General features: G+C 50.8%; 1 protein-coding gene across 1 annotated transcript; it reads left to right on the forward strand.

Moving 5' to 3' along the window:
- Positions 1–590: 590 nt before the first annotated feature.
- DPP9 (dipeptidyl peptidase 9) lies at positions 591–19,475 on the forward strand. Its single transcript, XM_021544058.2, has 21 exons — positions 591–638; positions 2,413–2,500; positions 4,908–5,161; positions 7,762–7,874; positions 8,552–8,725; positions 9,304–9,472; positions 9,633–9,746; positions 10,003–10,131; positions 10,628–10,689; positions 11,208–11,308; positions 12,683–12,860; positions 13,050–13,215; positions 13,308–13,387; positions 15,167–15,319; positions 15,480–15,615; positions 16,376–16,521; positions 17,039–17,185; positions 17,330–17,482; positions 17,985–18,127; positions 18,400–18,511; positions 18,907–19,475. The coding sequence occupies exons 2-21, from the start codon at positions 2,445–2,447 to the stop codon at positions 18,997–18,999; spliced, it is 2,679 nt and encodes an 892-aa protein (XP_021399733.1). The 5' UTR covers positions 591–638; positions 2,413–2,444; the 3' UTR covers positions 19,000–19,475.
- Positions 19,476–21,094: the final 1,619 nt, after the last annotated feature.

A 21,094-nucleotide genomic window follows, 5' to 3' on the forward strand; every position in this document is an offset into this window, starting at 1 on the left:
GAGCATCACCACAGGGATCCAGCTATTCTGGAGCACGGGGTAAAGCAGAATGAAAGATGCGAATGGCTCCACAACCGCCCCACGATAGCAATAAATGCTGAGTCTGGGGCCCATCTATGACGGAGAGGAAGAATCTTCTCTCCGCGCTTTTTTTACCCTGTATCAGCCTCAATTCTCAATTCTGCCTGTGCCCACCCTCTCCACGAAAATATTGCCGCGGGCTGCCCAGGGAAGCGGCAGACTCGCTGCCCGTGGGGGTGTTTAAGGACAGGCTTAGCTCCGCGGCGTGGAAGACAAGGTGACTATGGATCCATGACCTCAGAGGCCTTTTCCAACCCCTTCACCCACCCTGCGCGATTTTTCCAATAGCTCCGCACTCCCGCTAGAGGCAGCGGCTCCTCCCGGGCGCACCGGGCGCGCGCTCCCGCCACTTCCGCCGCCGGGTGAGAGGTCGCGCCGTGGCCGCCGCCGCCCCCGCGCCCCCGTTTCCGGGGCTGCCCCGCGCCCGGGACATGGAGCGGCACTGACGGAGCCGCCGCCGCCGCTCCCTCCCTCCCCCGCCCTCCCTCCCGCGCCGCCGCCGCCGCCGCCGCCCCCGGCCTCCCCCGCCCGGCACGGGGAGGTCGCCGCGCCCCGCGGTGAGTAAGGAGGGGAGCGGGGGGACGGCGGGGACGGAGGGTCCCGCCCCGGCGCGGGCAGGGCTGGGTGGGGGTCCCGCCCCGGCGCGGGCAGGGCTGGGTGGGGCTCCCGCCTGTGAGGGGCGGCGGAGCCGGGCGGGGAGCGCCCGATGGCTCGGCGGGCCGCGTCCCCGCTGCCCTGAGCTGGGGTTTGCCCCTTCCGTGGGCTCTGTCCCCCCTCGGCCTCTCCTTGCTCGCCGGGGCTGGCCCCAGGCCTGGCCCTCGGGTCACTCCCCCCGTGGGTGCGGTGATGGGGGTCCTGTGTTCCCCCACAGCAGCCCCGGCTGGCGCAGGAGGGTGAGGGGCTGCTCGCTGGCCCTCCAGGGAAGAGCCGTGAGGGAGATGGGGGCACAGGATGCTCCTTCCCCGGGGATTCCCCCTCTCCTGCTATCCCAAATCCCGGCCTTTCCTCTGCACCAAGGGCAGAGCTCCCGGCGAGAGCTGCAGAGGGACGAGGGCTGCTGGCAGCCTTTGCCGGAGCTCATCCCTCTCTGGAGAAATCTCCACCTCGCTTTATCCCACCCTCGGTTGCTTTAATTTTTGGAGATCTTAAAGCTCCCGGCCACGACAGGGACGCGTTGTAAGGGCTCCTGTAGGTGACTCTTTTCCTGTGTTCCATCGGCTCTTCCCGAATGATTCACACTGGTTCCTGATCTCTTTTGTGTATTTTCCTCAGTTTCTCTTTTTTTTTTTTTTTTTTTTTCTCCCTGGCTTAAGGTTTTGTGATTTGAAGATACTGTTCCTTCCCTGTGTGAAATGTGTGATCTGGGCTGGGTGCAATGAGGGCTAAAATGTCCCCCAGAATCATTAAAATCACACAACAGCCAAGCCTGGCAGGACCTCGGGAAGTCTCTGGTCCAACCTCTGCTCAAGGCAGGGTCAGCTGGGAGATCAGACCAGGTTACTCAGCATTCCTGAGCATCGCTGCTGCTGCTGCCCTTAATGCCTGCATCAAAAACTGCCCTTAAATTGCTGAATGCTGCTGCTTCCTCCCTCTCTGCTCTCCTCTGCAGCGGAGCAGCTTTCTTTGTGAGGCTTTGTCTCTCCTGGTCCCCTGTGAGCACGCTTTTGGTGGAGAAATGGTTTTTTGGGAAGAGCAGAAGCCTCCACAAAAGGCTTGGTGGGTCTTGAGTGTGTCTGTGATTGAGAGCTTAAAGACCTTTGTACCTGGGGAGATAGGACAGCAGTGAAGCACCTTCCTGTTCTCCTGGAGAGCAGATTGGTGTGGGGAGCCAGGGCTCCTCGTGGCAGCAGGCTGAGGAACAGGGAAGCAGCATTCAGGCTTTGAAGATAAATGTGTTTTTATGTCCCAGGTGGGACTGTGACCCTATGGCTGGCTCCTTATGGCGTGTCCTTTGTTTGGCTCTTCCCTCTAAGTGTATGGACCAGACCTCTGTTTTGTCAGTTTTTAGTACCTGATACTTGCAAGAATTCCAGGATTTTGGGGAGGGGATGACAGGAAGGTTCAGTACTCAAGATTCCTGGATTTAAGAAGAGTTTTCTGGGAAGGCACGAGGCACACCACAGAGTTCACTGAGCCTCGTGGTTCAGATGAAGTCTCTCAGATTTATCAGGGCTGTTCAAACCCAGGCTGTGCTGACAGGACAGATTTGGACCAAGGAATGAAACTCAAGGATTTCTTTGTGCCTCCCCACTCAGCTGGAAATGTGACCTATGGAAGATGCTTTTACCCAGCAGCTGTATGAAATCTCCTTTCTCCCCTCTTCCTCCCCAGTTTCCTGTCCTGCCCAGCTCTCTGAGTAGTTAATGCAGAAGATAAAGAGGGTTCGTCTGGAAAACGAGACTGCAGGAAGTTGGAGAAGGTATGTCCAGGCCCCTGTGTGGCCTCTGTGTGCTGTGGGACAGAGGAGCAATCACCTCTGCACGGAGAGAGGGTTCAGAGAAATCCCATCTGTACAGTCCTAGCCAGGGAGCTCTGTGTCAGGATCTGTGAGTCAGGAAGTGACTCAGGACAAGAACTTGTTCCATACACTTCCAATATCGAGCTTTACAGTTTTTTTCTGGGTTCTGATTTCCCACCTGTGCTTGTTGTCCCCTCCAGACTAACACCTTCCCCCAGGGGAGGGTTGGGTGGCTCACCCACCTCACCTGACAGGGCACAAATGGCATTAAAAGACCCAAAAGGGACAGCTCCATGTTTTTGGGAGTGGAGAGAGCAGTGTTCAGCTCTGAGTCATCTCACTCCCTGCCTCAGCGTCGGGCAGGAGGGACAGGGCTTCTCCAGCAAGGTGGAAATCTTCAGTGTGCTATTGCTGCCTGTCTTAAGATGTTTAATAACTGGTGTCTTGATCCAGCTCACGTTTGAGTAATGTAATCCCAAAATCTACTCAGAGATAAGTTACTCCATGTACTTATTTACTTACACCCGGTGTTGCCAAATACTGACTGACTTTTTCCAGAGGTGGCTGTAGTGACAGAGGCAGAAATCTGAGTTTCCTTTCACTGTATCATGCCAGGACCTAAGTTTTATGAGTTTTTTTTCCTTTCTAGTGGGAGGTATCCCTGCCCATGGCAGAGGTTTGGAATTAGATGATCATTAAGGTTGCTTCCAGTTCAAACCATTCTGTGATTTTATGAGAGTCTACGAAGCTCCAGCAGTGCCAGTGGTAATTCCCAACACTCTCACCTCAGTTTAGGTGGTGGCTGCTTTGCTTTTATCACTTCCCCTCTCCATTCTAGTGTCGAAATCACCAGGATGAGAACAGTGCCAAGCTTACAGCTGTGCTGTTCACATGACAAAATCATTGCACTATATTTTGGAAGGGGCTCCAGGCTCCAGTTCAGCTGGGGACAGGTACCAGTATCACATTTGTGGGCTGGTTTTAAAGGTTAAACTTTCACTTGTGAGGAGCCAGCCTGGCTGAGTGAGGTGGATTCATCAGCTGGGTGAGAGTTACCCAAGGGCCAGGCTTTGTGAGCTAAAGCCAGAGTATTTAACTGGCTGAGTTGACCTGCAATAGGATGGGGCTGGGAGAATTGCACCCAGTTTATGGATTTTCATGGTTTTCCTGTCATGTGTTTCTGACAGGCAGCACTTCTGCCTTCAGCTGCTGCAGTGGAGAGCCTGGATACAGGCAGAGGCCACAGACACACAGACTTAAAACATCCCACATCTCTTTTGTGGTTTCACTTGGGCTTCCTGCCTGCCTTTGATTGGAAAATACTCCTCTTTATCCATTTTCAAGCTGTGGATTTACTGCTGGGCACTAGGTACCAGGAGTACCTGCAGAATTATTTTGGGAGCTCGTTCTTGTGTTACTTTTGGCACATTTTGTACAATTTTGGGACTTGGGAGTCTGAGGAGATGTTACATTTTCAGCCCTTGCACAAGGCTGATTCTATCTCCTTGGAGCAAAATTATCCAAGCTAATTCTGTCCAGTAAACTGAAGTTCTTCTGAAATTCTCAGAGACATTCTTTCAGGTACCTCCAAAACCCCTCAAATGTCCTCTTGGAGGGACATCCTCCTTCTCAAGTGGGGTGTCAGAAACAGGTTTCCCTAGTCCTCAGCTCATTCCTGCTTTGCAGTGATGACATCACTGACCTTGGGCAAGCCTGTGGGTCCACCTCACCTCAAATTAACATTTGTGTTAATGTGGAGGCGGTTCTTGTCCTCTCCTTCCACACCTGCTCACTTGGGAATCTCTGAGGAATGTGTGCCACGTTTCTCAGGATACAACCAGGGTCTGCTCCTGCTGCCTTCTCTCTCTCTTAGCAAAGCAGTTGCACTTTTTTCTCCTGTTTTCCCATCTCTCTTACTTCATTCCTGGCCTCAGTATCTCCTCAGGTAAGTGAATTGCTGTGCTTGGGTCTCAGCCTCTCTCCCCAAGCAATGGGCAGGTTTTCCTTTGGGATAGGAAGGGGATTCCACTTCTGTGAGGCAGGAGTTTATGTGCCTTTATGATAGGTCATAGCTTTGATGACATATCCATCCGAATTCCTGGAGTGGTTTTCCTTTGAGTCAAGCTGCTTGTTGTCTGCACCAGAATCTGCTGCTTGAGCTTCCTTTGACATCTTGTTCCTAGAGGCAGCCCTGGGAGAGAGTTTTCTGAGGTCTATATCTTCATTTACAGGATTTCATAAGGGATGGGAGATGGACTTTTCCTTTCAATGTGTTTAAAATCCTTGAGTGCAGAGAATCCCAGGATCTGTAGTTTTGATCACCTGCTTGATTTCAAGGCTTAATTCTCTCCCTCTACTCCTCCCTCAGTTTTTTGCCCAGTTCTGAAGGCGAAGCAAGGATGACTGCAGTGGACACGCTCTCAGACAGCTCCGAAGTGGTCGAGATGGAGGATGTGCCTTCCCAATTCCAGGTGCAAAAGCATTCTTGGGATGGGCTGCGTGACATTATTCACAGCAGCAGGAAGTACTCGGGCATGATAGTGAACAAAGCTCCCCATGATTTCCAGTTTGTCCGGAAAACAGAGGAGTCCAGCCCGCACTCTCACCGCCTCTATTACCTGGGTAAGCCTCCTGCCAGCATCCAGGGGAATGTGGGGCTCTTCCAAACTCTGCAGGGAAGGGATGGGATGGGAGGGATCTCCCTCTGTGAGATTTAGGAAGTGAGATTGCTCAAGGCTTGCAGGATCTTCTGCAAAGCCTGGGACTGAGCAGGGACTGCCCAGTCCCAGACAAGCCTCCAGCACAGGGATCAGCTGTGACAAGGGGAAGTGTTGGCCAGCCAGCCAACATCCTTTCTCACACAGGGGATGGGGCAAGAGAAGGGACTATCTCGTGCCTCTGTAGCTTGGGAGAAATGAGATTTACTTGCTTCATTAACCAGACTGACTTTCCAAGAAATTCGCTGTCAGTAATGACTAATTACATGTTGCAACATATTAATGGTAGGGTGGTGGTGTCTCCTGCTTTATTAGGTATTATGAAGGTAGGATGCTTTCAAGAGCAGGGAAGAAAATTGAGGTGGGAATGAGCTGTTCCTGGCATATGCAGGGAAATATCCCTTTCCTTCAGTGAAAGCAGAATTCCGTGTTGTACAGGTCCCTTGTTACAGATGGAGCCACGATGTAATTAGTGACAGAGTTGTTGGATTTTAGTAACTGGATAATTTTGTGGCTGGTAACATGGGAAGCTTTATAGACTATAAAGAATTTGTTGTGCTTTGGGGCATGAGCTGATCATTACTGGGCCAGTGCAGAAATTGCCAGATGTGCAACTCTGTGCAGTTACTGCTGCCCTGAAGTGACCTTGCTGTTCTTCCTTCTTTTTCCATGTTTTGAGTGTAGGTCGCTGTAGGATGCTGGATTTGAGGGATTGATTTGTGCTGTTACTAAGCAGCTCCTGTGTGCCAGTGACTTGATTTGTGGAGTTCTCATTAATTTTTGGGACACAAGTGCTGCTCTGAAGGGCAGGATCCAGAGCTGGCATATTTTTCTTGTCAAGTCTGAGCAGTGAGGCTTGATTTAAAGCTGAATGTATTTCCAGTTCACTTTGATACTGGTTTTGATCTAGATGATTAAAGAACTAAGTGGCTAATTTTAAAATTTTTTTAAAATGTTCTGTTGTATGAAATGGCAACCAAACCAGCTACTGGGTGGTTGGTGTTCTGCCAGGGTGTGACTGTTCCAGGAGCCAGAACCAGGAATGAGGATACACGAGTGCCTTTTCAGTGTTTCCTTCCTTAAGGAATTGTATAGGGCTTAGAGCAGATTAATCCCTCAGTTAAGATCAGCATCAGCCAGGTAATCCCAGGATACCTCTTTTCAGATGTCCCTAATAAAGGGTAAATGCTGATTTACATGCTGATTCTTTTGCCATAATAATGGACACTCCCAGGGATGGGGCAGCCACAGCTTCCTCTGGGCAGCCTGTAAGTTCACAAGTGTTTAACTCAGTGTGCTGTTACTGCCCCAGCATGAAATAACATTTTAAAGGGTTTAAATGAAACTGAGGAGTGGATGGAGATTCCTGATGAACTTTGCTGTAGGGTTGAATATTTCACTTGGAAGCAAAGTAAACTGTCTTTTGGGGAGAAAGGCAATATTTTCCTTGTAAATGCCAATTGATTGTAGTCAGCCTGAGGTCATTGGAGAAAGTTCTAACATAAGGGGAAGGGAAGTCCAGGTCACGTTGCCTGATTGTCAGAGATGTGTGTCCAGAGTCATTTGTTCCTCTCTGCAGTTTTCCTGTATGGCCATCCTCAATCATTCCTGGGCCATCCCCACAGAGTTTTATGTTGTATCGTGGCAGATGCTGCTTATGTTAAACACCACATGCTCAGCACTTTGGTGTTCCTGGATCTCTGAGGATTAGATCCTCACATATTGCTCTGCTTCCTGAGCACTTATTAATATTTCAGTTTTAATTTGAAGTAACTACTGCTGGGTCAGCCAGCTCAGAAATCTCTCTATTCTGCTCAGAACATGTGCAGAGTAGGCAGTATCAGGGCACATATCCCTGTGTGAATTTCTGATCCAGGGAGTCTCTGCAGCATAAGTAGAGGGCAAGTTCATGGGCTTTGTTTTTGTGGAAACTGTCAAAATCACGTGTCAGGATATTTGATGGTTGTTTTGGAAGTTGGATGAAGGCCAGGAGCTCATTTGATAACCACAGTCAAAAGCTTATGTAAAATGACAAGGTCTTTTGACTCTGTAGGATACTGTTTCACATTTGAATGGGCTCTCTGGAGCTTCCAATCTTTTCCTTTCCCCCTGCAAGTTGCTTCCTTAGCCTGAATCAGATTCCTGCAGCAAATTTCTGTGAGAGAAACGTGGAGAGTAATGTTGAGTCACCCCTTCAGGGAGTGGTGCTCTTAGAGTGGATCTGGGGTACTGAGGACAGGCGCAGAGGGGAAAATTGGACCCAAAACATTCTGGAGAGGTGGGGCAATGCTAAATCTTGCTTAGGAAAATTCCAAACAAATCAATATCTGAGTGGTTTAGATGTTATTCTGGGATTGATCTGGAAGCTGCTTGGGATGGAATGTGGGTAAAGGTCTCAGGGTAGCCCCACCCCCTGTTTCCAGACTTCTTTTTGAATTTGCTTGTGGGCCTCTTTGTCCTGGTTAATTCATCTTAAGCAGGATGATGCTTTTGTCCTCCTAATAGGAATGCCATATGGTAGCAGAGAGAATTCCCTTCTTTACTCAGAGATTCCCAAAAAGGTACGGAAGGAGGCTTTGCTGCTCTTGTCCTGGAAACAGATGCTGGATCACTTTCAGGTAAGCCAGAGTGGGAAGAACCTGGGTTGTCAGTGCCTGGGAAAACTGGGTGGTGCTGTCTGTCATCCTTCCTGCTTTTAAAAAATTCGGAATGTTAAGTTTGAAGTGCTGCTTCTGCCTTACACTGTTGTGAGTGGAGCAGAAAGGGAGGGAATTTTCCCCTCCCTGGTTTCAGTATCTTCATGTCTTTTGTCACTGACAGCATTGGAGGGTGTTGGTCTTTACAGCCCTACTTAAAAAGGTCCTGGTGGAACAGAATTTATCTGTCTTGACCCCATTTGGGCTGTGAGTTCTCTCCAGGGTAATTCAAGATCCCGGAAGAACTTTTGTTTGCAGTGTCTGACATGGAAACTGTTTGTGAAGGCTGCAGATAACGTCATTAAGTTAATTGGTTACATCTGATTTGCATAAGCAGAGCAAGCGCAGCTGTTCTCACTTCATGCTGAAGTGACAACTGTGGAACTGAGAGATTCACAGCCCAGCCCTCCTGTAGAGGGAGATTTGGGGGGTTTAGGCCTCCTGGACCCCACAGCTGTAGCCTGGAGTACAGGAATTGGGGACCTGTACCCTGACACTGCTGCCTGTGTGAGCTGGGGTGTTGTGACAGGCTCAGAGCACTCCTGTGAACATTCCTCTCCTTGCAAATCCTTTCAGATATTCCTTTCCTTCAATTCTAGGCAACCCCTCACCACGGGATGTATTCCAGAGAGGAGGAGCTCTTGAGGGAACGCAAGAGACTGGGTGTCTTTGGGATAACATCTTATGATTTCCACAGTGAGAGTGGCCTGTTCCTCTTCCAGGCCAGCAACAGCCTCTTCCATTGTCGAGATGGGGGCAAGAATGGCTTCATGGTGAGTCTGCCAGGGATTTCATGGCATCACCTCAAAGGGGCTTGATGGTTTGGATTGGAGATGGCTGCATGTGGAATCCCAGGCTGGACTGGGGTGGAAGGGACCTTAAAGCCCATCCCAGTGTCACCCCCTGCCATGGGCAGGGACACCTTCCACATCCCAGGGTGCTCCAAGCCCCATCCAGCCTGGCCTTGGACACTTCCAGGGATCCAGGGGCAGCCACAGCTGCTCTGGGCACCCTGTGCCAGGGCCTCCCCACCCTCACAGGAGGTTCTCCTGGAGGCCCTTCATGCGCTGCAAGGGGCTATGAAGTCTTCTCCGGTGAACATTCCCAGCTCTCCCAACCTGGCTCCAGAGGGGCTCCAGCCCATGGATCATCTCTGTGGCTCTTCTGGACCTGCTCTAGCAGGTCCACATCTTCCACATCTTCATCTGTTTGGTTATGGTGGTTGCTCTTGTGTCCTGTCAGGGCCACGTTTGCCATCACAGGCTGTGTTCTATCTCTGATTTGGGCTTTTTCTCTGCAGACCTGGGAGCTGATGTGGCACCCAGCTCTGTATGTGTGTCTCTTGCCATAGGTGTCTCCAATGAAGCCTCTGGAGATCAAGACTCAGTGCACAGGGCCACGGATGGATCCCAAAATCTGCCCTGCTGACCCGGCCTTCTTCTCCTTCATTAACAACAACGACCTGTGGGTGGCAAACATCGAGACGGGCGAGGAGAGGCGGATGACGTACTGCCATAAAGGTATGGGCCTTCCTCCACCCCTAAAGGGAATTCCTGCTCAGGAATCTGGCCTGCAGTACCCACATTCCTGGCTTATTTCGTAAAGTGCATTTGTCTTTTGGGTCAGCATTTTCCAAGGAGATGTAAATGCAAATTCTGTCTCATCTTTGTACCTCTCCAGGCTTATCCAATGTTCTGGATGACCCCAAGTCTGCTGGTGTAGCCACTTTTGTCATTCAGGAGGAGTTTGATCGGTTCACGGGCTATTGGTGGTGTCCCACAGCTTCCACAGAAGGTCAGTGACTGTTCTGCTCATCAAATCCTGATGATTTCACTGCTACCTCCAGCTAGGAATGAGCATGATTTTCCTTTGGGCTGTTCCTGGGGAGATCACCTGAAGGAACAAAGCACTGAGGGGATTATAACTGTGGAGTGTTTGCAGGTGGTCACCAAGAGCTGGGGCTGTACAGGTGTTCTCTCTACACCAGTGCTCCAGGCAAGCCAGAAACAGCAGGAAATGCTGCTGTAAACATTCCTGCTCTCTGTCCCAGGTTCAGAGGATGTGAAAACACTGCGGATCTTGTACGAGGAAGTGGATGAGTCAGAGGTGGAGATAATTCATGTTCCTTCACCTGCCTTGGAGGAGAGAAAAACAGATTCCTACCGGTACCCCAGGACAGGTGGGTGAAACTCGTGGGGCTGCTGAGGCAGGTCTGGACTCCTGCTGGAATCAGCAGTGGAATTGGGGCTATAAACTTTGCATCATTAATCTGGGCACTTACTGGGATGTAGAAACTGGTTGTAAAAGTTGAGACCTAACTGACTCTCTGATTCCAAAATCTGCTGCAAGAAAGGCTGAACTTTAAATCCCAGCCCTAAATGAAAGGATTGCTGAGGAAGTGGGATATATCTGGTGGCATATTGTGGAATACATTCTGAATCCCATTTTTCCTCTCCCTCCTGGGAACATGCACAGCCAGCTAAGGAAGGCAAAGCAAACTGTTCCCATTCCCAAAATGACTCTGGTGTTTGCTCACATACATATTTGATATTTGTAAATTCACACAGAGCCATTTCAGTAGGACCGGGGGCAGTTCTCCTTTAGAAGCTGTATTTTGTGTAACCACAGAATGTTCAACTTGTTCATCTTGGTGTTTTTTCACTTCTTCTCTGCAGGCAGCAAAAACCCCAAGATTACATTGAAACTGGCAGAATTTAAAACAGACAGCAAGGGTAAGGTAAGTGATAGTTCAGAAATGGACATTGCACAGAAGGGTTTTGAAGCTCCCTAGAATTAAAACAAGGTCACAAATAAATCCTAAATAGTGTTAGTCTGGATTTTTTATTCTCTTGTAATAGCTGGATCTCTAATGTGTTTATCCAAGAAACAGAAAGATTTGAAAATGCTGACATGAATCATTCTGAGGGAGATTCAGCTGGGAATGTGGAGGGAGGGGGGAAGTGGGGCTGGCTTGGTGCACCATGGCAGAGAGAGGAGGGCTGGAACTAGGTCTAACTGGGGGCTTCAGTGCCTGCCTGTGTCCTTTCCTGTGGCTGAATGCCAAAACCATTTTGCTTTGAAGCCTGTTTTTCCCTTCTCTTCCTGCTCTTTTTAGCAAGGCTTGCTTCTCCTGGCCTGACCCTTGCTGATGCCAGTAGCTAAACTTCCTTGTTCTGCCATCTCCCTGAGCTTCCCTGGGAGAAGGTGATGAGCTCTGGTGCTCTGATTTGATGTTGGGCCTTGGTTTTGCTGCAGATTGTGTGTGCTCAGGACAAAGAGCTGGTGCAACCCTTTGCTGCCTTGTTTCCCACTGTGGAGTACATTGCCCGTGCTGGATGGACCCGGGATGGCAAATAGTAAGTCCATTTTCCTCCCAAAATAACTTTCCCAAGGGCTCCTCTGGTTGCAGACCCTTGACATGTTTCTGCTGTGTTCATGACCTGGTTTTAAAGCCCTGAGTGCCAGAAATGGCACATGAATATTTGACTTCTTCAGTGCTGTGACATCCTAAAAGTAGGAACAAAGCAGAGCTGTGCTGTTTGTCACAACCAGAGTTAAATGACATTGATACAGTAAGTGGCAGTTCTGGGAAATTCTTTGGAGCTGAAGGTGTTTAACACAGGTAAAATGTGTTAATGTGTTAAACATTTCCTGCTGAAAATGAGAGTGTTCTGTGGGCAGTTTTATCTTTGTTAGTTGGCACAGTTTGTCATCAAAGCCTGACTCACAGGACAGGGGCAGGGTCTGTGGTGCCACATCCTTCATGCAGTGTGTCGAAAGGGAAGGATTGCTCTGGGGCTGGCTATTGCTCCAAATGGGATACACAGCCTTGCCTGAAGTGTTACAGAATTCACCCCAATCTGATTGAAATTTTAAAGTTCTTCATTTTTCCCCCCTCCCAAGCTTAGCCATTAACTGGTGTGTGTGCAGATTAAGTTAAGGTAACTTGGCTGTCTTTGAAGGTGGCATTCTGTAACTCATCATTAATTTTCTGCTCTGGAAAGGAAATTTAGAGAGCTTTCCAGCAGGTAATCCCAGAGGTGATTGTGATGTTCTGCACCAGAGCTTATCTAAATGTGCTGAATATCTCAGTTCCTGAAATCCTGCGGTGCTGGGGGAGAACTGGCTCTTTTCAAATCTGTCTTTCATGATGAAACTCCCCTGGATGCACTCACAGGCCTTGGGGTGGCTGTGCTTTGCCATCTGTCACGCTGAGAGCCTGCACTGCAGCACCACTTCCAGGGACTCTCCTTGGAGGGGAGCAGGGCTGGGACTGAAGCAGCTCCTTCCCCTGGCACTGGTGTTGGGTCTGTGCCTCTCCCTGCCACAGCTCGAGGAGGAGGCTGCAGACAGAGCTCTTGGAGGGTGATCACTTGAGCTGGAGGAGAGCTGGAGCACAACCAGTGCTTCCTGGTGGAGGGGTGGCCAAGGAGGAGTTCCATGCTGGAGACAGGGCTGTGTTAGCAGTGCTCCCTTGGAACAGGCACTGGCAAATCTGTCAGACATCTCGTCTGAGCGATACCCCTGTGAAATACCAGAGCTGTCTGGCAGTGTGTGTGTGTTGGCACAGCTTCCAGGGGATTAGAAAGCAGCAGTGATGAGAAAAGCTTGGCATTCAGATGCCCAAATCCTTTCTGGCAGCAGGGGGAAGAAAAGGATGCATGTTCTGAGTGTTGGAAAGGGACCTCTGTTTTGTGGTACTGACATTCACCTCCGACTTCTTTCCCCAGTGCCTGGGCCATGTTTCTAGACAGACCTCAGCAGAGGCTCCAGCTTGTCCTTCTGCCTCCAGCACTCTTTATTCCAGTCCCAGAAAATGAGGAGCAGCGTGCTGAATTTGCCAAAACTGTGCCAGAAAATGTCCAGCCATTTGTGATCTATGAAGAAACCACTGATGTGTGGATAAATGTAAGAGGTTTGGGGCTGGAAGGAGAGCACAGGCTGCCCCTTCCTCCCCTCACTTAACCATTCTCATGTTGATTGGGTGTCCAGTTCAGTCCTTGCCATGGCAGCTTTGCTACTCAGTTCCAAATTTGGTGTTGAATCAGGGGGTTTGATAAAGCAAATCACTCACAGGTTTCTCATCTTGTGTGGCAGGTTCATGACATCTTCTATCCTTTCATCCAGCCGGAGGGGGAGGAGGAAGAGCTCTGCTTTATCCGAGCCAACGAGTGCAAAACAGGCTTCTGTCACCTCTACAGGGTGACAGCAATCCTGAAGCCAGGCAGCCACGACTGGGTGCAGCCCTGTGTCCACAGTGAGGGTAAGGGCTGCAGCCCTGGGAGCTCCCCTCCTGTTGGCCTGTGTTGTCCTGTGGGGAGGGCAGTAATTTATGCTCATGGTCTCTCTTTGTAGATGATTTTAAATGTCCCATCAAAGAGGAGATTGCCCTGACTGGTGGGGAATGGGAGGTGCTGGCGAGGCACGGATCCAAGGTAGGGGTTATTTTTATTCTCTTGCAGTGCTCAGCTCTGCATTGTCTGCCCCCAGTCGTGGCCTGAGTCCTCCCTTACACTTGGGACCTGCTAGAACTGCTTAAGCTTCATTTTGTTGCTGTTTTTATTGCTGCCTCTGCTTTCCCCAGAAGTGCTGTAGGCCAGTGCACATGGATCTGATTGCCTTCTTAATCAGACTTCAGATTGCTTCTTAGGTAAATCCCAGGAGTGGGTCAGGCCATAAAAAAGGACACAAGTCTGAGGTTTAAGAGCAACAAAGAACCATTTTGTGGAGAAGCTGGGGATTGCTGCCTTTGCTGAGGCATTTTAACTCCACTGAGTTCTTGCAACGTGGAAATGTGTCCTGGCACTCGGAGTGAACTCTTGGTCTCCAGCTGATCCCTCAACAGAGCCTTTAGGAACAAGGCAGCTGGGGAATATAAAGCAATTTAGAATATGGAGAAGCTGTATCTGTTGTCGCTTGCAGAGCAGCCAGAAATGAATTTTTATTAATCTTCTAGAAACCTAGTTTCGTTTTTGCTTCAGGAATTAACTCAGCGTCTGATCTTTAACACTCCCAGGTGATTCTGTCAAAATAAAGACCTTGTCTGTTCATTTCCAATTAATCTGGATTTTCACTTCTCGCTTTTTAAAAGACCAACAGCTCCAAGCTTTTGGTTTCTGCTGCTTTTCCTCAATCTGCAATTAACCTGCTGTCCCTCCCCATGTGGATTCTCACTGTACATGCTGTTGATTTTGGCCACAGCTCTTCCCTGCATGTGTTATGTCTAAAATTGTGTTAGCAGCAATTATTTTGATGCATTTGTTGCTCCACAGGGCTCTGCCTGGTTTTCCTGGCCAATTGAGTTGGATGTTTTTCCCTTTGCTGTTCACAGGGGTCTTCAAACTGTGGGTTAGCCAGAAATAGCATTTGGAAACTGTAAGGTGGAAAAACAGTTCAGTTGCTGTTGCTGGATCAATGCAGGATTTAAAAGCTGTCGCCTCTGTTCCTGCCTGACTGGGTGGTTTTTAGAAACAGCTTTATCTGGACAGTAAAACCTATTTTAATGTGTCTCAAAGTTTGGTGCTGAGAGTTGTTAGACTGGTCCTCCCACGAATGGGAATTCATTACCATGATGGCTGGAAAAAAGGTAGCTGTGCCTTTATAATCCAAACATGCTGGCTGTGGCCAGGTGAGGGTTGGGCTCTTCTCCCAGGTAACAAGGGACAGGAGCAGGGGAAACAGGCTCACGTTGCTACAGGGGGATTTAGGTTGGAGATGTGGGAAATGGCTGCACTGGAAAGGTGATCAGGCACTGGGACAGGCTGTTCAGGGCAGTGGGGAGTCACCACCCCTGGAAGTGTTAAAAATTGTGTGGATGTGGAGATGTGGTTTAGTGGTGAACGCAGTTGTTGCTGAGTTCATGGTTGATCTTGGGGTTTTTCCATTTTTCTAAATGATTCCATGCTTCTGTAAGATGTCATATAAGCACAGAATGTTCCTTGTTGAGAGGATGGCTTCCTATTAATCTGCAGGGAGCAAAGCCCAGCTTTTTATGCCCATTAATAAGCAAATGTTTTGAATCTTTAACAAAAGGGCTGAGGGACTGCTCTCTGTCACTGCTTTGTGTTGTCTGCAGTTCTCCCAAGTGCTGCCTGTGTTCTCTGGCCCCTCAATTCCCTGTCCTGAGCAGCCCTGTCATGGTCTGTGTGTGTTCTGTGCTGGCAGAGGAGCAGAGCTTGTCCCTGCCTGTCCCTGAGCCCTCTCTCCTGGCACAGATCTGGGTCAATGAGGCCACCAAGCTGGTGTATTTCCAAGGCACGAAGGACACCCCGCTGGAGCACCACCTCTACGTGGTCAGCTACGAGTCTCCCGGGGAGATCATGCGCCTCACCACTCCAGGCTTCTCCCACAGCTGCTCCATGAGTCAGGTTTGTTGTTCCTTGCATTCCCATCTCCTGACTGACAGGGATCCTTACTGGGAATGGCAATGACTCGTGGCCAGCGACGAGTCCTGGAGTCCTGACTCCACTGCTGGAGACGTGGGCAGTGCAGGACCTCATTCCCTAACTCTCCTGTGTTCCCTGCCAGAACTTTGACATGTTCATCAGCCACTACAGCAGTGTGAGCACTCCTCCCTGTGTACACATCTACAAGCTCAGCGGCTCTGATGATGACCCACTCCACAAGCAGCCCAAGTTTTGGGCCAGCATGATGGAGGCAGCCAGTAAGTCCTGGAGAATGTGCCAGTGGGGCCTTTCAGTGAGAACTCTGCTAGCAGTAGCCAATGGTGATGGGGAGGGAAGGGGTCTGAGGGAAGGTGAGTCATGTTATCTTGTGGGGGAGATATTTCTCACTCGCCCAGGAAATGTTCTGTGGGCTTTCGATGTGTTTCACACATGGAGCAAAAGTCCAGCTCCGGGGTGTACAGAGGTCACACACACAAGGATGTGGTTTTACTGTGGAATCACCAAATGGTTTAAGTGAGAATGGACATTAAAGGCCATCCTGTTCTCATGCCCTTCCATGGACAGGGACATCTTCCACTAGTCCAAGTTGCTCCAAGCCCTGTTCAACCTGGCCTTGAGCACTTCAAGGTGCTTTTTTATTTGTGTTTTGTCTGAAGAGGGAAGGGACAAGTACCTGGGACACAGTGGCTGCTCCATTCTGTGCTGCAGTTATTAAAGTTTTTGGTACAGCTCACAGCAGCACCTGAACCCCTCCTGCAAACACTTTGTCCCATGCCTGTTGTTACCCTCTGCCACACTGCTGTTGTGACACAGTTGGAGAATTCCCAGCCATGAGATTTTCCTTCCCTGTGCAGGCAGGTGGAGGCTGTGCTTCCCAGGGAGGGGCTTTGCTAAGCCTTGGTGTGGTTTGGTGCTGAAGGAGCTCTGCTCAGGCTCAGCTTTGGACAGAGCTGGTTCAGGGGCTGAGAGCAGAGCCTGCTCAGTCCCTCAGGGCTGTGTGTGTCCCTCCTGCTGCAGGCTGTCCCCCAGACTACGTCCCCCCAGAGATCTTCCATTTCCGCACGCAGTCGGACGTGGAGCTCTACGGAATGGTCTACAAACCCCATGATGTCCAGCCTGGCAAGAAGCATCCCACAGTGCTCTTTGTGTATGGAGGCCCTCAGGTAAAAACCCAGGGGAACTGCTGGGGTCAGGCCTGGGGCTGCTGCCCAGGGCAGAGCTCTTTCAGTGATGCATCAAGACTTGCACTTTGGGCAGCAATGAACACTGTCATGGAATCATGGAATGGTTTGGGTTAGAGTAACCTTAAAGCCCATCCAGTCCCCTCCCTGCCATGGGTAGGGACACCTTCCACTGTCCTAGGTTGTTCAGAGATCCAGCCTGGCCTTGAACACAGCCAGGGATGGGGCAGCCACAGCTTCTCTGGGCACCCTGTGCCAGGGCATCACCACCATTACAGAAAAAAACTTCCTCCTGTTAGCTAATCTAAACCTACTCTTTTTGTCCCTGTGTTTGACCTCTGCTTCAAACCTCAGATGACTTTTCCAGCATGTGGCTTGATTTCCATGGCTCTGATAGCTCGATGAGTGGCTACTGTCCAGCTCGGGATCCTCCACTGACACAGGAAGGCACTGGAAGGCAGCTGCTCAGCTCTGAAACTCTTCCTCCCTCCTTGTGCAGGTGCAGCTGGTGAACAACTCTTTCAAAGGCATCAAGTACCTGCGGCTGAACACGCTGGCATCCCTGGGCTACGCTGTGGTGGTGATTGATGGAAGGGGATCATGCCAGCGAGGCCTCAAATTTGAAGGGGCCCTGAAAAACCAAATGGTAACGTCCCCCTTGTGCTGGGGAATCTCCCATCATTTGTCCTTCCTAAGGGTGGTGGCTGCTCATTTCCTGTGTGAGTGTTTCTGTCTCAGGTTTCTAAATTTATCAAGTCCACTAACATGAGCCTCCTTTTTTGCCTTTTAGGGTCAGGTGGAGATAGAGGACCAGGTGGAAGGTTTACATTATGTAGCAGAAAAATACGGGTTCATCGACTTGAGCCGAGTCGCCATCCATGGCTGGTCCTATGGGGGCTTTCTATCCCTCATGGGGCTCATCTGTAAACCCAACGTCTTCAAGGTGAGCCTGCACGTGGGGCTGGCACCTTTGGGACACTTGGCTCTCACACTTCTGTCCCTCTTGGCAGCTGGAATTGGCATTTTGGCTTGTTTGTGGTGGACAGGTGGAAATGTCCCCTTGTCCTGCCTGCCTGGAGCTCCTGACTCCAATCCTGTGTCCTGCTGCAGCTCATCCCTGGCTGGGATGGCTCTGGGATGGGCTTGATCTGCCATACAGGAACACTGATGTGCTATTCCCCATCCCAAGTCCCCAGCACAGTTTCTGATCGTTCACAAGGCAGAGGGAAGACCTTTAGTGCTGATGTGCAGGAATTTTTCCCACTGTGACCACAAAAGAAACTGCAGGAATCTGGGTTGTGTGTGGGATTGCTGAAGGAGAATCCTGCTCTGAGTGACAGAACAGCCCAGAGCCTTTCTCCTGCCTCTCCAGGAGAGCAGGGAACACTTGTGCTGTTGAGCAGGCAATAATGGAGGCTGTGTGGTGGCACCTCTCTGTTTGACAGATTGCTATAGCAGGTGCCCCTGTCACCGTGTGGATGGCCTACGACACCGGCTACACCGAGCGCTACATGGACGTCCCCGAGAACAACCAGCAGGGCTACGAGGCTGGCTCGGTGGCACTGCACGTGGAAAAGCTTCCCAACGAGTGAGTGCCCTCCCCACACCTGTCCCAAAGGAGTGGAGGGGTTCTGATCTGCTTTATCTCAGCAGCAGCTGGGCTACAGCACCCCCAGCCCCCCTGCCAGGGAAGGCTTGAGGCCAGTGGCCAAGGCCTGGCACTGCTCTTGCTTGGGTTTGGCTTGTCCAGCTGGAAGTTCTTTGTTCAAACCCTCTGCAGAGCTTTTATCTGGTGCTTCAGTTTGTTTTCCATCTGGTTTCTCATCCTGTTTCTTTCTTTATCTCTCACCCTATATCCAGGCCAAATCGTTTGCTGATCCTCCATGGCTTTTTGGATGAAAATGTGCACTTTTTTCACACCAACTTCCTGGTATCGCAGCTAATCCGGGCTGGAAAACCTTACCAGCTGCAGGTAGGAGGGACAGGAGTGGGGAGGGAAGGTCCCATAAATCTGGGGAAAGTTCCTGCTGTGTGTTCTGGGGACAGAGGCAGATCCCCAGATCCCGCTGTGATGCTGTGACAGTGAGCACCTCGCTGGACTGAGAGGAGGCCGGGAGGTGGCACTGTGGCTGTTCCATGGCTGGCAGATGTGCAGGCAGGGCTGCTGCCCGGGGGCCTGGAACTTTCCTCCTCCATGAGCTGCTCTGTCCCACTTGGCAGGGGTGGCTGCAGTGAGGGGAGAGGATGCTCCAGACCTTCCCTGGCACTTCTTTGTCCTGGTGGAGACTGGGTGGAGGGAGCAGGGCTGAGGGGAGGGAGTTCTGTCCTTGCTGAGTGACCAATGCCCCCACATCTGCCCTGGCACAGATCTACCCCAACGAGAGACACAGTATTCGGTGCCCTGAGTCAGGAGAGCACTACGAAATCACGCTGCTGCACTTTCTACAAGAATACCTCTGAGAGCACAAGCCTCTGCAAACTGGACACTGACAGCTCACCTGCCCCGTGCCCTCCTGCTCCCCGGCAGCGTCCAACCCAGAGCACAAGGGGCTGAGTGCCCACGTCGGGCTGGGGGTACCCCCAGGCCATGGGGAAAAGCTGGAGGGCACCTTCCCTTTGGACAGTGCCACCTTCTCTCACTTTCCAAGCTGGAGGTCTGCCCCTGCTCGGCTGCTCGTCCTCCTCCTCTCCTCCAGCCTGGCTGTTCAATGCTTTTTTTGCTGCTACTCCCTCTCTCCTGGGAATCAATGGACAGTGGTCTGTGTCCCGAGGCTGAGGTTTGTGTCCATCTCTCTCTTCCCCAATCCTTTTCCTCTTCCACTGCACCTGTGCAGTTCCCAAATTCTTACCTGCAAGAACTCAGTGCCTGTGTTGGAAACGGAAGAGCCGAATCAGAAGCTGCCTTAAGCCAGGAGCACAGGGAAGAGAGAACTACCTACTGCTCACCTGGGGATCTGGTCTGTGTCCTGGCCCTGCTGCCACTCTGGAGCCCTGGAAGGTGAAGAGAGGTCTACAGAAGCATGCAACACTAGTCTCTTTTTTTTTTTTTATATATATATATCTATTTTCAAGTTTAAATTTGCAGAGCAGATGGAGGAAGTGGCCGGGGCCGGTAACGGCGCCCTCTGAGCCTTCCTCTCATGGCCGCTCTCACACAGAGTTGTGCCAACAGGTAGCACTGGCAGCTGGCTACAGCCAGAGCCTCTCTCCAGAGCTCACAGCAGCATTTGGGTTTTTGCAACACAAGATGGATGATATTTATGCAAACCCTCCCTTCCCTCCATTCTCTGTGCCGCCTCCCGACCCCCCCTCGTCCTTCCCTGAGCTTTCCAATGTGCACTGAAATTGGCTGTGCTTCAGTTCTCTGCGGGTCAGTGACTGGTCCCCTTGCCCGTCTACTCAGCAATGCTCTCTCCTGGTTTTTATTGACCTGGGCAACAGGAACTGCAGTTCTGGGGAGGGGGATTGAGCAATCACACCTCAGGGGAGCACATCCCCCCCTCAAGCCAAGGGTTCTGCCAGGGGCAAAACGAAAACACAAACAAAACCCACCCAAATGAACCACGTTGACTTGCCCTGGAGTATTTTAAGTGCGTATTATGAAAAGAAAATATTTTTATGGATTCTTATTCTTTTATAATTATGAGTGTAAGATGTAGCGACTCATTAAAATATTGGAAAGAGACGTGGTGGCTGCTTTGGGGGGCAGGAGGAAACAGCAGCTGCTGCCAGAGCCAGAGCAGCTCTGCTGAAAGCCAAGTGCTCTGTTCTTTCTGTGCTGAGCAGTGGAGAGAATATTAAATCCCTGATGTTCCTCGGGGGGGAAGCACGATCCAAGCAGTTGAGGGTTGGGAATCCTGGGCCGTGTGCTTGGCTCTGTGACCTTGAGCGAGTCAGCAGCAGCCTGGGGTGGGCACCTCCCTCCCTCCCCTGGCACTGGGGGTGCAGCTGCTCTGCCCCCACTCTGGGACACACAGAGCTGCTTGTGCAGAGCTGGGCCTGCCTCTGCTCGCCCTCCCAGCTCAAAGCTCCCAAACCTGGCCTTGCTTCGCCTTCCTCCGTGGGAGCTGGTGTTAATTAACCCAGCTGTTAATGCCCTGAGGGTGCTGCTGGAGGCTTGTTCTAAATGCACAGCTTCTTCCAGATGGAGCATTTGGTTTCCTGGGGATGGCTGGGAGCAGATTCCCCCCCCCCCTCTTCTTGTCCTTGTGCCCAAATAATTGTCCCAATATTGCAGTTGTGGTTTAGCTGCTACAAAGCACCTCAGGTGGGAGTTTTGAGGTCAGAGGGGTGAAAGGAGGGGCTGGGCTGGAGGAAGTTGCACCTCTGAGATGTGTCTATAAGAGCATCCTGCAGCCAGAAAGCTGCACCTTCTGTTCCTCACAGCTGGGTGGGTGCTGCTGGATGGTAAGAAGCTTTTATTTTTGCAGAGTTTGTTTCTCTGCTTCCCTAATTTAATTTTTAGGCTTAATTTAAACTGTTTTTTCCTCTTCCCCAAAAAGCTGAGTGTTTCTTAAAATGTCTTAAGACTCTCTTGTCTAGAAGAGTTTGCAGA

This window comes from Lonchura striata, chromosome 28 (assembly GCF_046129695.1).
Source record: "Lonchura striata isolate bLonStr1 chromosome 28, bLonStr1.mat, whole genome shotgun sequence".
NCBI lineage: Eukaryota > Metazoa > Chordata > Aves > Passeriformes > Estrildidae > Lonchura > Lonchura striata.